The 18,024-nt window shown below is 39.8% G+C and overlaps 1 protein-coding gene and 2 non-coding genes across 13 annotated transcripts in view; all 3 read left to right on the forward strand.

Annotated features, from left to right (window-relative positions):
* PUM1 (pumilio RNA binding family member 1) overlaps positions 1 to 18,024 on the forward strand; it is a 125,314-nt gene that overhangs the window by 74,214 nt on the left and 33,076 nt on the right. For 6 of the 11 annotated variants that reach the window (XM_024209074.1, XM_024209073.1, XM_024209076.1 and 3 more), the window contains 3 exons: positions 1,547 to 1,640; positions 2,932 to 3,048; positions 14,967 to 15,118. In XM_024209074.1, the coding sequence (XP_024064842.1) occupies positions 1,547 to 1,640; positions 2,932 to 3,048; positions 14,967 to 15,118 (363 nt within the window). The remainder of the gene's footprint in view (positions 1 to 1,546; positions 1,641 to 2,931; positions 3,049 to 14,966; positions 15,119 to 18,024) is intronic. The other 5 variants (XM_024209077.1, XM_024209079.1, XM_024209083.1 and 2 more) reach the window with 2 other exon arrangements.
* On the forward strand, positions 1,895 to 1,981 carry LOC112112965. Its single transcript, XR_002908654.1, has one exon. It is a non-coding gene; the product is annotated as a small nucleolar RNA SNORD103/SNORD85 (small nucleolar RNA).
* Positions 12,347 to 12,433, forward strand: LOC112112964. Its single transcript, XR_002908653.1, has one exon. It is a non-coding gene; the product is annotated as a small nucleolar RNA SNORD103/SNORD85 (small nucleolar RNA).

The following is an 18,024-nucleotide window of genomic DNA, read 5'->3' on the forward strand; positions in this document are numbered from 1 at the left end:
TCCCAATGGCCGCGGTTCGCTGTTCCCGACCAATTGGAGCTGCAGGAAGTGGTGCTGGCTGAGCCACCGCTTCCCGCAGCGCCCATTGGTCGGGAACAGCAAACCACGGCCACTGGGAGCTGCAAGCGGCCGTACCTGCGGATGCTCAGGTAAACAAAGCGTCTTGCAGCCCGCCAGGGGCTTACCCTGAACAAGCCGTGAGCCAAGTTTGGGAACCCCTGGTCTATACTGAAGCACTGCAGTGGTGTAGCTGCAATGTTTCAAGTGTAGACATGCCCTCAGTCCTACAAGGATGGAAGGGGGCAGAAAACAGCATAGCATCCAGATCCATTCTTTTCAAGTGGATAAAGCTTCTAGTCAGGAAAGCTTGCCTCAGTGCAACAAAGGCAGCTCCCTCTGTTTGTTTTCACAGTATATTTCGCTAGGAAGTTAGGTGGAAGCATCTCTACTAGAGTTATTCAAGGCAGCTACCTGGCGTGTGTGTGCTCTCCAGTGTTTATATTCGCAAGCTGATGTTCAGGCATCAGCCAATGTGTTGTGCCACAAGAGTGCTGCAGGCAGCCAAGAGGCATTAGTCTGTCCCCTCTATATGGCACTGCACTCCTTTGGCAGACCCCAAGAATCTGGACTGGCACTGGAAGCTGGAGAGAAACTTTTTTTCCTTAATTTTTCTTCAAGACTTTCTATGCCAGCCCTTACCCCTCCCTTCAAGATTGGTGCTCTCTTCAACATTTCCAGTGATTTTGCAAATAGCGAGTTTGCAGTGTCTCAAGGTGTTCGATTTTTATATTACACTTAAATAATACTGTGAACTGCTTTCAAAGATTCAGCTGAGCTGTGAGAGCTGGCAACCCTTATGCAGGGGATGATATCACCAGAAAGTCCCAGTGTCTGCTTTCTGTCTACTGTCAGGGAAGAACTATGTGCACCAAGTGTCTGGACTGATTTAGAAGACCTTAGAGAGAAAATTAACAGGTAAGGAAAGATTTCCCCCTCATGTTATATTAGGGTTCTTTAGCTTTTCAGCACAGACCACATTTTTACAGAGATTCTCGTGAGTATTTGCCATCCCGTTCCCAGTCCTGCAGCCCATCTCCACTGCCGTTTGTAGTCTCATAACATCTCTGTGGCAACAGAAATTGCCTGCATGGGAAAGTAATAAAGTATTTAGTATATTTAATACAGTATTAGAGCTGGAAACAGCCTTGTGAGCTGCTAGCTTGCTGTGACCCATGGGCCACAGTTACGAAGTTTGTCTTAGTCTCTTTAAAGAGTAGTTGATGAGTGAAGCTTTCAGGGACCGCAGAGGTAGAAAACCCTCACAATAGGTTAATAATACTGGAATGAAAATATTTTGAGATGGATTGTGGTAGATTATGAATTTAAAACTCCGCCGAACATCTCTTTTAAACATGTTTCCATATCATGAAGAGTGTCCATACTCTTATGATAGTAAATCTATTGTCAGGATTGCTTCAGAAGGGAATCTGAGAATACTTTTCTAGTACATGAATAAAGAACCAAAACTGTTCTTTTGTTCCTTCAGTTATTTCAAAGACCAAATGCACTTGCTGTTCAGCAGCTGACGGCAGCACAGCAGCAGCAATATGCATTGGCAGCTGCCCATCAGCCGCACATAGGTAAGTCCTTCATTTAACGCCCTACCTGTATTAGATTTCTGGAGATGGCTGTTGTTACTTGCTAACGGATGTCTTCAAAATAGTCTGTGGCAGTGAAAAAAGGTTATTCGGCTTTAGAGGGGTTTTAAAAGTACGTTCCCAGTTATGGATAATTGACGCACAGATTTCAGAAGCAGACCATGTTTGAAGATTATCTTGCAAAATTCTGGTAACATCTTGCTATACTTTTAAAAAGCTTTCAAATATTCCTCTCTACTGGTGATGACACTTGCCTTGCCCTCACTGAGAATGCTATTCAGTAATGAGAGTGTTTTCTAAGTATTCATTTACTCTGAGCCAGACATGAATTGGGGTAACTGGGACAGTGAAATGAGGAAAAATGCACATTTTAGTACAGACCGCAGAAACTCGCGTCCATATTTTATGTATTACAATGGTTTAGTTTTGAATAACTCCCCCACACAATGGAATTTCAGGCTATTCTGGGTGAGACTTAGAAGTTTATTTAAACGTGTTGCCATTCATAGTATTAAAGAAATACTGACTTGGGGAAAACTGTACATATTCGTGTTTATAGAGAAATAGGTGAACCACTCACAAGGGCTCACTCATTAATGATGGGAGTAAAAATTTCCCAGCATCAAAGAGTTTAACTGTAGGTTTTCCTAACTGAATTGAACTTAGTTTTAAAGTGCTAGAAAGAATTATGAAGACACTGTTTCTCGTGTACCGTGTACATTGCACTCCACATTTGTTCCGTTTTGGTGTAGACCCGTGTCATCCTCTCCCCTAATTTAGTAGATTTAACAAAATGTTTATGAAAGTGCTTTTATATCTCTAAAGTGCTTTGAGCTCCTATGATAAAAAGGCTCAATTGAACTTCAAGGGAAAACTTATTTTATGGGTATGTATTAATACCCACCAGTATAAATTAATTGGTAGTTGCTCTTTATTTTCCCAGTGTTTTTTTTTCTAGTTGACTAGTTTCCCAGCTCTTTAAGGGATGTTACATCTTTGGAGTCAAATTCCATATACATATGCACGGTAGCATTGCTACAAACTTCACATTTGATTGTTTCAGTAAGACTCCTGGATACTTACTGTGTCTACAAAGAACTACATGTGAAAATGTATAATTTGTCTTCTCAAAGTAGCTGCCAACTTTTCTTACTCTTAAATCATAGCTGCATAAGCCTGTTTATCCTGTTCAGTTACAGCCAGGATGAATAGCCAAAACATGTAGGTATTCTGGTAGGGCTGCAGTTCTAGTTAAGTTTGTTTTTACTGACAGGTATGTTTTCAGCAGGTTTAGCCCCCGCTGCCTTTGTCCCCAATCCATACATCATCAGTGCTGCTCCACCAGGAACAGATCCATATGCAGCAGGACTTGCAGCAGCTGCAACTTTAGGTGAGGAACTTAAGAGTTTTTGTGCATTAGATGAAATTTTCTATGCCTAAAATGTTTTAACTGTCACTGTCAGAACAGACTTAATGTAATCTGTTAGCACGTTTTGAGCTCTACTGAAAAAATAAGTGGATGTCAGTGTGGTATATAAGGGTATTATAAAACTTAAAGTAGAATTTTGTTTTGAAAGCCTTGTCCCTATAGATTAATACCTAAATTAGAGGATCAACACAGGTAACACTCCGTATGGATTCTGTTTTACAGTTAAGGTTAAGAACAAAAATCCTGAAAGAGAGGTGACATTTCATTTATAGTGACAAATATACACTTATAGTGACAAATGTGTGATTGGTGTTGAGTTATGCACATACTTTTTTATTTGACACCTGAAAGCCAAATACTTTTGAAGCCTGTGTTACAGGGTATAGAGTAAAGTTTTCCTGCCAAGAAAGTATTAAGTAAAATTTGTTACTGTTGTTAATTTGAGATTTGCTATGATGAATTTGGTAAATTATGCTTTTTTTCTTCACTGTAGGATCCCTTCTGAACTTTATGCTTTCCAGTCCCTTAATTACCTTGTTCCAGGCCTTGTATGTCAAAAGATCTCTCACTTGTGCAGAGGCTTTTACTCTGAATATAAAGTGCTCTAGCTGGCAGTTCTAATGTGGGTCATTCTTGCCTTCATACTGGACCTCTTTCTCCCAATCTTGTCTAGTCTCTGAATCCTTTCCCAACTTCAGGAGCCAAAATTGCTGTGTCTTGAAACGGTAGCTCCAGTAAACAATTAGGAAGTGTGAAAAACACATGGCCTATTGAATTTTTATTCCAAAAGTCATGAGGTTCTGGCCCAAGTAGTGAGAGTCCTGTGGGTTCTTCCAAAACCAGATTAGTTCTGTACAACCACATTTAATTCTTTCACTGAGCCATCTGGAAAGAGGAAGTCCAATAGGTTCTAAATAAACTCTCCAGAGTTGGATATGGGCATTACTCAATGAAGGTTGCACAACCTCATAACATTTCATTCTTATGCAGTCTGTATACCTAAATAACACGCCCCCCCCTCCACTCCAAGATAAAGTTAAAACAAAGCTAGATTATATTTACTATAAGCAAGTTTTACAATATTCTGGTTTGAGCAAGTAAGTTTGGTATGTGACTCTTTGTAATATTTACCAGCTGTTACATAACTGTTTATTAGCTTTTAAGCTTTGGGGCCAACCTAAAGTCAAGCTATGATGAAATGGGATTACAAGTATGATCAGATCATATGGTGTTTTTGGTAGATTATATAAAACAGTATGTAAAGAATCAAGGTTATAAAGAGTCCTTTCAGGATGATGATGCCTTTATATATTAAAAAAAAAAAAAAAAAAAAAGTCATTTTGTAGAGATGACTGTTAGGTGTGGTCAGGGCATAATAAAAATGAAAGATGAGGTGTTAGGATAAAGCCAGTTGTTGGCACACAGGTAAGGCTGAGATGAAATGGAAGAAAACCAAGAAGTAGAGCCCTATGGAAGCTGCATCAACGAGAACATGGACGGAATTGCGGAATCAAAACCGTAACACTGAATCCAGCTGTGTGTGTGTTTAAAAAAAAAAAAAAAAAAAAAAAAGTCCAGCGCAATACAAAAAAATAAGGATGTCTCCCTGCTGTGGCCCAGAGCCGAAGGAGCTCTGTCTGCCCCCGCCATGGCCCCAGGGCCTGAGAAACTGTGTGGGCCTCCGCTCACTCGAGGTGGGATCCAGGGATGGGGTTTGCTATAGCCCAAAATTTGCTATTGTGAAGGGCATATATAACGAGGGTGTACTGTATATTAGTTTTCGACTGTTGCTTAGAGACATGGCCTGCTACTATTAGTGCAGTTTCCCCCCTCCCCATGGTTCAGGACACAATTTAAACATGTCTAAAAAGCATTCTTCAACTGGAGAATGCTCATCCAAAAAGCGAAGAAACCATGTGTTGACACTAAAGTTCAGAGCTAGTCAGTTGCCTAATGATATCTGTGAATCAGGTGGTATGATGTTCTGCAAATGCTGTCAACATACAATAGACTGGACCCGAAAAGATACCTGCAACGATCATCTAATATCAAAACCGTATCTGAAGAATCATGCCACATATGCTGAGAATCATCAAGGTTCTCGCTCTCTACAGAAAACAATTGCAGGCAGTATGAAATCTGCAGATGCCAGATGGGCTGGTCTTTGCTGAGGCTGTCATCTCAGTGGAAAAAATGAAGAAGCTTTGACCTTTCCTCTTAAAACACTGCAATCAAGGTGGGAAGCATTGCCTGAAAATAAAGCAGCACTTCGGCAGATTCTGCCTTGTGTTTATCAGGAGCACATGTGGCAGTGCTGGCCTAAATCCAGGGGGGAAAAGATTCCAGTGGTCGACAAGACAACAGATATTGGAGACTGCAGTGTGCTAAGTATTATCATATGTAAGTTTATTTTTCTTTTACTATCATGACAGATCCTTAAGTAGATGCTTTTTTTATAATGTATGTATTGGCCTTTAGGAAAACATTTGTTATACTTAGAAAATACTAACCACTTATACAATTTAAAGTACAAATAATTTAAGAAAAAGAGTTTAAGATGCTGTAACCCCTTAAAATAGCCTTAACCCCACCCTCCAAAAAAGCACCAAATTGGGATTTTGGAGCTATTCTATAAAATGCTTGTTAATAATTTTATCAAGCATTTTCTATTTAATATGCATTAGGAAATGTAATCGTGTATTGCAATGCAGCTGTAATATTATGCTTGTATAATATTTTAAAAAATCTTTAACATTAAATGATACAATAGTGGCTATGAAGCTGGATTTTTTTTTCCATTACAGAATTTTGAGTTTGTTTAGTGAAATCCTCCAGTAAAAAAACAAGTAGGAAAATTATGACATCAGAATATATATATTTTTAGGTGTTACAGATTAGTACTATTTGACGATGCCATCTTCACGGAGAGCTGCAACCACTCCACATTCTCACAGTCTCTTCTGGAGTCTATGAATAGGAACCAGCTCAGTCTCAGTGATGTTTGGGCAGTTGTAACGGACAGTGCTGCATACTGCATCAAAGCATACAAAGAAGCGCTGAAATGAGTCATGACCCAACAGTGTACATGTGACATATCTATGTCATATAATCAATCGGATAGGTGAAACACAACAGCATTTTCACTTCTTTAGCAATGTCGCATCTTTCGTTACTTGGATGAAATCTGCCGCCTTCGAAAAGCAAGCCAGAAAGCAAAGATGGGTTGCTTTTCTTAAGTCCAAAGAAGATGTGCACACCATGAAGGTCCCTCCTGAAGCAGTACACACAAGATGGAATAGCTGGTTTCAGGCAGTAAAATATCATGCAGAGCACACTGATCTCCACTGGGACTTTTTTGAAAAAGAGAAATCATCAGCACAGGCTGAGACAAACCTTTTGACATTACTTAGCAGTCAGGAGAAATCAGACTTGCTGAAACTTAAGGCAGCTTTCATATCTGAAGCTTGCCCCAAAATAACAACGGCCCTGACCATCTGTCAGCATCTGACCACCACCCTACGGCTGTCTCAGCTTTCAGTATTCTGGAAGACCTGGGATCTTCATTTCTGGAGCAGCCAAAACTTGTGGGTTTGGTGAAGAAACTGACAGATTCTTGGATGACTTCTCCATAAGTAAGGAGAGAGAGATCCTGGACAATCTACATGAAGCCTGTCAGCTTGCTTTTACCAAATTCTCCAAACATTGGGATGTCCATCCAGCAAAAGACGTGTTGCGACTGATCTGTGTGTTTGATTCCAGGCAGACTCCAGCCATACAACAAAACATCGATCAGTACAGCAAGCTACCACCTCTCACCCGCCCCTCACCAGAACTGTATGAACAATGGCTGGTGTTTCTACACAGCACTCAGAATGAGCCCATCCCAGATCCACTGGATCTTTGCACTTACTGGAAGGTTATGAAGGGACGAGTGCCTAAAGTAACAGAGGTTGCCCTACCTTACATCATCTTCCCTGTCAGCTCTGTAGACAGAGAGAGAGAAGCTTTAATAAATATAAAAATCTACTTACAGACAAGAGGGAATCACTTTCTGAGGAAAACACTAAAAGGCTAACCATAATGTACCACAATGGAGATGTCTGCCAGAGATGGGGAAAATAATGACATTTAATTAAGTTTGTCAGTTTGTAATGCTACTCAGCAATAAACTGTTGATTTGATAGTGTGAAATTATTTAATCAAATTTGAAATTAATTTAAGCATTCCTTCAGAATATAGGAAGCTTGAAAGTACTGAGTTTAATTTAAAATGGCAACAATGACTACTGCAAAGATGAATTGTTTAGTGCATTATTTTTTAATTATTCAAATCTAAATTCAGTTAAATTGACACTATAAGAGACTCTTCTGTGGACTTCTTGTGTTACTGTTCAGCAATGTCAGTTTGGTCATATTACTAGGTTCTACTTTAAAAAGTGATTTGAAACGCATTACTTTCACTGTATCTGCAGGATGTTTCGTTTAAATTGTAGGATTTTTTTTCTGTAAAATCTGTTTTTCCCATTGCAATCCAATTCTGAACATTTTTATGCATTTATAGTAAGGCTACTTAATTGTTCATGTATCAAACAATTTTGATTAAAAAAATCCATAAAGATGGAATTAATTTTTAAAAAATGAAATCAGAAAATAATAAATCTGAAAATTCACAGTAATAAAACAGAGTTCACAGGGCCCTATACAAGGATGTTTGTAATAGTCTAGGAGTCGGTGAACTACCGTGTGATGGCTGTGTAGCTGTGAATGAATGACTAAAACTCTCCACAGGAAGGAAATATTAAAAGCCTTAGTAACAAATAGATCAAAGCTTAATGACAGGAAAGCACCATCATGAGTTACTTTTTACTAGACAGACCATCTGTAACTTCACCTACAAGTCTAGAACGTGGTACACCTATTCAGGACCACACTTCCTACAGCAATGTCGAAGCTGCAATAGAAGTGTTTTGGCCTAGGCAGAATTTGTCACCACATACACACCTCCTGCCCCAGGATTATGCACCAGAATCTGAGCTTTCATTTACCACCAAAAAAAAAAAAAAAATTCTACCTCTCCCGAGTGAGTGGAGAACCTTTAAATAACATGGAGTGTAACTCTACGCAGCATAGCCTGGAACCATAGCTCTAAGATGTCCGAACTGCCCTATTCATCTCATTGGAGTGTTAACGCTGAAACCTAAAAATAGCAGTACAAATATAAACATTAGCTATTAAATAGTTGCCCCCATGGACAATTTCTGTGGTGCAGTCATGCATTTTTTGTACAAGGATATGTAGCACACTGACAATACTACTTTGAACCCTTTAAAGATGTACCCCAAGTCTAGTGAGAAGAGGCCTTCCTGTTTTCCTGTGGCAGTGCTAGACTGGAAGGAAACTGAAGGGCATAGATGTTGGTGAAATGGGAGAAATTAAATTATAGTTCCCAACTGGTTTTATTCCTTTTAGTTGCTCCTCCAAAAGAAGGGAGGTTTTATGGTGCTGTGTGACTGTATGAGGGGATGTTGTATCATCTCTCCAGGACTGTCAATCAAGTGAAGTTTTTTCCCCCCACAAGCACCAGATTAATTTAACTATTTTTAAGGAGTATTGATTTGAATGGAGATATAGGCTTAGTGTTGACGTACTAATGGGGATATCACTATCTGTGCAGAGAAATATGAGAATTTCTGTGGCACATTGAAAAAGATGTAAAATACAGGAAGTTTTTGGTGTCAAGTGTCTGGAAATTGGGTTTCCCTGACGATTATCAACATTCCGTTTGTAATTACGCTTCAGCCCATTGAATAAACTAGTTGCTAATATTTAGGCTTGGCAGAATAAGAATTTTCTTATAATTTTGGCTGCTATCTATACTTATTTTTAAGCATTTTTTAGATTTGTTTTTATTTTAAGTTTTCACAGCTTTGCAAGATTATTGGTGGAGTGTCAAACAATTATTTAATGACAGTAGATGTTAAAATTCAAAAAGTTAAAGCTTTATAAACTGTTAAAAACACAAATTATCAACATATGTCAAAATATACAAAGTAAATATCCTTAAATCAACAAATCATACCTGTTTTTACTGTTAATTTGCTACACCATATATAATAAGTCTACTTCAGAAGTCTAACTCACTGCATTTTGTTTCCAATATGTTCTCAAACCGCATTTTTCTTACTTTGCCTAACTGTAAATTTTGATTGTTATTGACTGAAATATATTTTTGTCTGTTTTTGTGTGCATGGTGAAATCTGTTTAGATTTGTTTTGTTTTGTTTTAAATGGTGGTAATGCTTCCTAGCCTGCTAACATACTGTTGCCAACATCACTGATGTTTTGAGTCAGAGAATCATAGCACTGGAAAGAATCTTGAGAGGTCTTCTAGTCCAGTCCTCTGCACTCACAACAGGACTAAGTATTACAGACCATGCCTGACAGGTGTTCGGAGATTTTTTGAAAGAAGCTTAGACAATGGCGGAGATTCCACATCCTCTTTAGGCAATTTATTCCAGTACTTAACCACCCTGAAAGGAAGATTTTCCTCATGTCCAACCTAAACTTCCCTTGCTGCAAGTAAAGCCTGTTGTTTCTTGTCCTAGCCCCAGAGGTTAGCGAAAACAATTTTTCTCCCTCCTCCTTGTGACAACCTTTTATGTACTTGAAAACTGTTATCCTGTCCCCCCTCAGTCTTCTCTTCTCCAGGCTAAACAAACTTAGTTCTTTCAGTCTTTCCTTATAGGTCATGTTTTCTAGACCTTTAATCATTTTTGTTATTCTCCTCTGAACTTTCTCCAGTTTGTCCAAATCTTTCCTGAAATGTGGCACCCAGAACTGGACACAATTCTCCACTTGAGGCCTAATTAGCGCAGAGTAGAGCGGAAGAATTACTTCTCGTGTCTTGCTTATATCACACCTGTAATACATCCCAGAATATTTTGTTTGTTTGCAATAGTGTTACACTGTTGACTCATATTTATCTTGTGATCCACTATGCTCCCCCAAATTCCCTTCCGCAGTATTTCTTTCTAGGTAGTCATTTTCCATTTTGTATGTATGCAACTGATTGTTCCTTCCTAAGTAGAGTATTTTGCATTTATCCCTCTTGAATTTCATCTTATTTACTTCGGACCATTTCTTCAAACTGATCTGGACAAATTGGATTTTAATGCTATCCTCCAAAGCACTTGCTACCCGTCACAGCTTGGTATCCTCAAACTTTAAAAGTATGCTCTCTCGGGGGGGGAGGGATAACTCAGTGATTTGAGCATTGGCCTACTAAACCCAGGGTTGTGAGATCAATCCTTGAGGGGGCCATTTAGGGATCTGGGGCAAAAAAAAAAAAAATAGTTGGGGATTGGTCCTGCTTTGAGCAGGGGGTTGGACTAGATGACCTCCTGAGGTCCCTTCCAACCCTGATATTCTATGATTCTATGACATTATCTAAATCACTGATGAAGATATTGAACAGAACCGGACCCAGAACCGATCCGTGTGGGGATCCTACATGATATGCCCTTCTAGTTTGACCCTGGTAACTACTCTCTGGGAATGGTTTTCCAAACAGTTATGCACCCACCTTATAGTAGCTCTATCTAGGCTGCATTTCCCTAGTTTGTTTATGAGAAGGTCATGTGAGACTGTATCAGAAGCCTTACTAAAGTCAAGATATACCACATCTACTAACCCACCCCCCCATCCCACAAGGCTTGTTACCCTGTCAAAGAAAGCTATTACAGTGGTTTGACACGATTTGTTTGTGACAAATCCATGCTGACTTTTACTTAATCTTATTATCTACTAGGTGTTTGTAAATTGATTGCTTATTATTTGCTCCAGTATATTTCTGGGTACTGAAGTTAAGCTGACTGGTCAGTAATTCCCCGGGTTGTCCGTATTCCCCTTTTTACAGATTGGTACTATATTTGCCCTTTTCCAGTCCTCTGGAATCTCTTGTCTTCCATGATTTTTTGAAGATAATTGCTAATGGCTCAGATATCTCCTCAGTCAACTCCTTGAGTTATTCTAAGATGAATTTCATCAGGCCCTGGAGACTTGAAGAGATGTAACTTGTCTAAGTAATTTTTAACTTGTTCTTTCCCTATTTTAGCCTCAGATCCTACCTCATTTTCACTGGCGTTCACTATGTTAGACATCCAATCACTACTAAACTTTTTGGTGAAAACTGAAACAAAGAAGTTGTTCAGCACTTCTGCCATTTCCACATTTTCTGTTATCGTTTTCCCCCACCTCATTGAGTAACAGGCCTACCCTGTCCTGGGTCTTCCTCTTGCTTCTAATGTATTGGTAAAATGTTTTCTTTTCACCGTTTGTCTCTAGCTAGTTTAATCTCGTTTTGCGCTTTGGCCTTTCTAGTTTTATCCCTACATGCTTGTGTTTGTTTATATTCATCCTTTGTAATTTGATCTAGTTTCTACTGTTTGTAGGACTCTTTTGAGTTTCAGATCATTGAAGATCTCCTGGTTAAGCAAATACTGGCCGCTTGCCATCCTTCCTATCTTTCCTATGGAGTGGGATAGTTTGCTCTTGTGCCCTTAATAATGTCTCCTTGAAAAATTGCCAACTCTCTTGAACTTTTTCCCCATTGTCTTGCTTTGCATGGGTTCTTATCTACCAACTCCCTGAGATGCTAAAGTTTGCCTTCTTGAAATCCATTATCTTTATTGTGCTGTTTTTCCCCTCTACCGTTCCTTAGAATCTTAATCACTTTCACTCAAGCTGTCTTCCACTTTCAAATTCTCAACCAGTTCCTCCCTATTTGTCAAAATCAAATCTAGAACAGCCTCTCCCCAATAGCTTTCTCCACCTTCTGCAATAAAAAATGGTCTCCAATACATTCCAAGAACTTGTTGGATAATCTGTCCCCTGCTGTGTTATTTTCCCAACAGGTGTCTGCTTAGTTGAAGTCCCCCACTGAGTATGAGTCGTCATACTCTGAGTCACATGAATGGCATGATTACAAATACCTGTATAGATTTGATGGTAACACTGATATTGAAGGGAATGGTTTTTATTGTGACCACGTTTGCTGTTCAGTTTACTGGTATTTCTTAAACTCCTTTTAGCATGTACATGCTTTTTGAGAGCATAAACTCTTCAGTGCGTGTGGCGCACAGCACAGTAGAAGTACTTGACTTCAAATGCATTAGGATGTTCTTCCTTTTCTATGGGATCTTTCAGAAGTATAAAGCTAGATTAGTCTCTTGTAATGAAGAATAACTCTGCAAGTTTTACAGGTCTGGCAGCCATGACACACTTGCCCTCACTGAGAGAGCTGCTCAGTAATGAGAACCTCACCATGTGCTCAGATGAGCTTAAGCCAGACTTGCAAAAATGCTCAGAATGCTTTGTTTAAAGGCGCTTACTGCAAACCCCAATAACCTTTCTCTTTTTTTTACACCTAAAGCTGTAGCTGTTCAAATGAGCAACCCCTAGCTGAGAGAGAGTCCAGACTGTGTGTACAGTAGTTAGAGCTCAGATTAATATAAACTCTACTTCTTTTGGTTTGCAATAGAGATGCCTAATCTTTGTCCAAAGGAAGGTTGCCATGGCACTTGCCAGGAGCCTGATGGCTACCCTGTTTGCATAAAATGAAGTGGATTGTAGCTGCCTCTCTTCAGTATAGAAGTGTGGCTTGCAGAAAATACAGGTCACAGCATGCAATTTCTGACCTGCTTTGATTGGATACCAACAGGCACAGATGCATTTTGATCTAAGCACCCTTGGTTGCTTAAATGAAGATGGGCAACAGCATGCTGGGACTGTTCAATGGGCTGTGCTTTAAGCTATTGCTGCCTGGGAGCAGATCTGTTGAGTGGGAACTGTAGTCGCTTTTCTCACCATTGATGGAGTTCTGTCCACCGGGGCAGGTCTTGCTCACCCTGATTTACCTTGTGGCATTGGAGCCCAGGCTCAACTCATCAGGTGATCTTGCTGCGCAAAAGAGCTTTTGGGGCTGTGATGACAGGGGGTTTACATAGTACAGTGATTGGTCTTATACAACATCCTATGTAGACAGACAAAATTAAAATGACTTGATAAGGACAGCACAGTAAGATTAACCAATGCCGCCCTCAGAGCAAGTGTGTTGCTGAACTTCACCATCCTGCAGCATAATGCAGGCTCTGCACCTGCCACACACCAATTTGTACAGATTGAGTCCAGAATGCAAGGCCCAAGCCTGCTGCTTAATGGCCTTGTTTCTATCCTCTCCTCTTCTTTGTTGTCTTCCTTCCCCCTTCTATGCTACACTTATGCTTGGAATAGTTTCCCTGTTCTTTGATCCAAATACCCACCCTCTCTTCATTCATATGTTTGCTAAACTTGCTTCATTTGCAAAGATTTTTTAATGAGCTATGAAAGACAAAATTTGTTCTTAATTGCAGCATTTTGCAATTGAACTTTCATCAGGTCCACTAATTCATTTTGTCTGAATGCATTGCTTGTCTGTCTTACAGTCTAAGCTGGGGTAGACAATAGGCAGACTGTAGGCCACATCCAGACTGCCAGATGCTTTTGAACAGACTGTGAAATGGTTTTGTTTTACTTACTTGTTGTTATTTTTGTATTATTTTCTCTGGAATCTGGACTTTGACTATACCTCTGGACCTTGACAGAAAATAATTGATTACCCCTGGTCTAAGATGTATATTCCTCTGTTAGAAGGCAAGCATTCTGTCTGAGCATAGTAAATACTCATCTCTGCTACAGTGGAGGGCGCATCTGATGTAAAATTTAGTGTTGTATTTCATTCAGACAAGCACATTCTAATCTAAAGTCATTTTCACTGCAACAGCGAGTAATTTAGCCCTCAGGCTTTGCATTGGTTTTGAAAAAAGTAGAAATTAGAAGATTTTTGTTAACCTTCTGCTGATCTCTCCAAAAGACATGAAGCAGACATAAAAGATTCTATTGCTTCCAAACACTATTGTATTGGATGGGATGCTTTCTGCCAGGAAGTGCAGCATATAGATTTCTCATCTGATTGTACACCAGTCTTCTTTGGATAAACTTTTAAGAACAGAGGCTGCGCCAGGCCATAATTAAAATAACTGAGAGTCCTGGAAATTGACACAACCCACATGACAATTCACAGTTCTATTGATCATTTAAGGTAAACATATGTTCTCTCTTAAATGTGACATACAACATGTTAAAAATGGGACCTGTGCCCTTTAATCCTTTTTTATTACTGGTTTATGTGGTGTATAAAAAAGGCCTGAAAGGGTTTTTGTTTTTTGTTTGTTTTGTTTTGTTTTTGAGTTTTTTAAATTCCTCTTGTTTTTACATTGGAAATTGAGGTGTTCTCCAGGTTGGAAAAGTCTCCCTGGTGACTGGAGAACTAAATGACAGATACCACAAGAGTCTTGAGAGCAGAAGTGACTTTTTGTCAACTATGTTGTAAAACAGTGTTCACACGAATAGCTTAACAGTTCTATTTTGGAGAAAGGATGCCTTCGTTAAAGGTTCGTTAGCCATGCCTTCAGTTATGGCATTGAAGCTCACAATAAAAATCACTTGAGATTCCTACTAAATGTTGACATGCCCGGTATATATAAAGCAAAGAACAACAAGAAGAAAAAAACTTCAGGCCCTATTTGTATGTTGTGATAAAGGAATAAAAATGGGCACTAACCCAATCAGTGGTGTAGTAGTTAAAAAGCAAGAACTGTGTAAATTTTATGTATCCTGGACTACACTCCTGAGCCCAATGGTTTTAAAATCCTTTGCAGGTCACCTTTAAAATAGGCTTTGTTGAATCAAGTATGATGTGTGCAGGTGTTTTTTGGTCATGGCTTACTGTTGAGCAGGTCTTGTTTACTACAGAAGTTGATTGAATCCTCCTTTGGCATTTTAGGCCCTGCAGTAGTCCCTCATCAGTACTATGGAGTTACTCCCTGGGGAGTTTATCCTGCCAGTCTTTTCCAACAGCAAGCTGCAGCAGCTGCCGCTGCAAGTAACTCAGCAAATCAGCAAACCACTCAACAGACCCAACAGGGACAACAACAGGTAAGTGGCAGTGTTTTGCAGGTACCTTGGGTACTTGGGATTTACATAAGTATGCTCATGTGGGTTAAAGAATTGCTATTTCCAATGACAACACTTGACCATATGAGACTCAGTTGATTCAAAAGGCCTTGGCCTCTTTAAAATTGAGAGGAAAGTATTACCTGTAAGCTAACTATTGGGATCATACCGTTCTTTCCATGTTTGGAGTTTCCTGTATGCAGTCTGGCAGTGATGGTCTCTTTTGCACAACGTTATTTGCTGCCAAATCAAGACCAGTCAATAGTGAAAGGAGGAAACTTAAAAATAGCTTCTTGCTGCTTCAGATATCTGGCTAAACCCATGTTGGAAGCTGTAACTAGCAGAACAGTAGAATAGAAATGTTAGATCTTGTTTCATTTCCAACACGTAAAGGAGATGGGGACAGCTGTTGGCAAGTTTAAGCAAAGTAGTTTTAAAAAAGTGAATATATTGCAGCAAAAAGAAATCCCTTAATGAGAATTAAAATTATGCAAAGCAGGTTTAATGGGGAATCGACATTTGTGTGAAAAAATTGCGTTAGGAATAAGATGTTTCCATCACATAGTAATAGCCATAGCTCTGTTGCTATTGACTATCTGCAGCTCTGTAGCTATAATGGTTTAATATGATGGAAGCAGCTTAATCTTAACACATTTTTTTCATACTGATGCATTTCCCAACTCATACTCAACCCATTTCCCATCTGAGAAGGAGGGATGAGCTTTCTTTCTGTGCAAATGTGGGTTGCTTCAACATTTGCCCAGTTTAAAAAAAAAACCACACCAAAAACTAACATTCTTAGACTTGTATATTATCTGTCCTCCCCTCTCCCTTTCGTTCACTGTAATGTTTCAAAAACAAACAAACAAAAAAATTACTAATATTCCCATTTCCCAGTGTCTGAAGCGAAAGAACTTTAAAGGGCTGGTCTAAACTGTGGGGGGAGATCGATCTAAGATACGCAACTTCAGCTACGCGAATAGCGTAGCTGAAGTTGAAGTATCTTAGATCGAATTACCTGGGGTCCACACGGCACGGGATCGACGGCTGCGGCTTCCCCGTCGACTCCGCTACCGCTCTGGTGGAGTTCCGGAGTCAACGGGAGCGTGTTCGGGGATCGATATATCGTGTCTTAATGAGACGTGATATATCGATCCCGGATAAATCGATTGCTACCCGCCGATACGGTGGGTAGTGAAGACGTACCCAAAGTTTGCTGCTTCTCCTTCCTCCTTGTTCACATTTTCAGATGGCAGCAGCACTGCAAAACAAGGTGGATCTTGCATGCCTGTTTGCAGAAACTCTAGCAGTGACATAGAGGCAAATCCACTCTGAAAACGTAGGATCCCAGAGAACCCAAATATGGAGCAAATTTTAAGATCTTTCACAACAATATTAGCACCAAGTTTGGTTATGTAGATTGTAATCTCTGTGGGGCAGGCAGTGTCTTTGGTTATATGTCTGTATAGCATCTAACACAAAGGACCTCGAGGTGCTACTGTAATACAACACATGTAAATTTATCTTCACCAAATGTGGCTCACGATTAAAAAGTGCTTTTGCTGCCAGTGGCAAAGTTGCCATGCTTGTAAATCCTCAAGCTCAGATGCCTGCAATACCTAGGCACAAAGGGAGAGCTCCGTTGCCTTATGACTAAGGTTAAGATTTTGTCAGGGTTATTTTTAGTAAAAGTCACAGACAGGTCATGGGCAATAAACAAAAATTCATGGAAGCCTGTGACCCGTCAGTGACTTTTACTGAAAACAATCGGGGGCTGACCAGCAGATGACTGAAGCCCGGGGATTGGGGTGAGAACAGAGCCCAATCCCTGCTGCTGGCTAAGGGGTTTCCAGCACCCGCTGCTGCAGCAGACGACAGCCCCACGGGCCTCCACTGCAGCCTCAGCGGCTTGGAGCTCCAGGGTCCCCCCGCTCCAGCGGTGCCTGGAGACTCTGGAGCCTCCCCCCAGGGTGGCTGGGGCTGAAGTGGAAAATGTCATGGAGGTCTGTGAAAGTCATGGAATTCATGACATCATCTTATCCTTCCTTATGCCTTACATTGATCTGTATCACACACTTGGTATTTCCTAAACATCACTTTTTGTGTGTTTCATTCCTCTCTTATGATAGTTTTTAAGAGCTGAAAATCCCTTATAGAAGGGTATGAGAGTTCAGATGATAGGCCATAACAGTCTGGATCCCTTAGGTCTGTTAGTAAGTATTTATGGAGACTCTAAGGGCTTGTCTACACAGGGACACTCAGAAAAATTAATCCAGGTTACCTAAAGTGGATTAGTTAAACCACATTGAACCCCTTTGTGGACTCTGTTAATCAGAGTTAAAGTGACCTTAATTTAGTGTAGTTTAATTCACTTTGGAAAAGAGTTAATTCAAACCAAATTAAGGCCACTTAGGAAAAAACTAGATGGAAAGGAGGAATGTGAGAGGAGATGCAATATGGAAAAGGCCAGCCAGGCTGTTTGGGGTTGATTTATTGATTTATTTATTTTGCCTTTATCTGCACCAGAACAAGGAGGAGTATAAAGAATTTAAGAAGTAGAAGTTCAAAATGAATAAATGAAATCGGTTTTTACATCCGCATAAAATTAGCCTCTGAAACTTTACTGCAGGACAATATTGAGGCAAATACTTTTGTGATTTAACCAATGTTTATAGAAATAAGTGTCTGCAGCAGTAATGAGGACCAACTAGTGAGCAGATCACCAGCTGGAATCCGAAGGAATTTCACCATAATAATATTGCAAATAAGATGTATAATGCGGCTTATATCTTCTCTGAAGCAACTATATTTGGTCGTTGTCAGAGAGAGGATTCTCAAGTAGATGGACCATTGTTTTGTTCCAGTATTACAAGTCACTTGTCATAAAA

The sequence above is a fragment of the Terrapene carolina genome, unplaced genomic scaffold (assembly GCF_002925995.2).
Source record: "Terrapene carolina triunguis isolate 2854851 unplaced genomic scaffold, T_m_triunguis-2.0 Scaffold236, whole genome shotgun sequence".
Classification (NCBI taxonomy): Eukaryota; Metazoa; Chordata; order Testudines; family Emydidae; genus Terrapene; species Terrapene triunguis.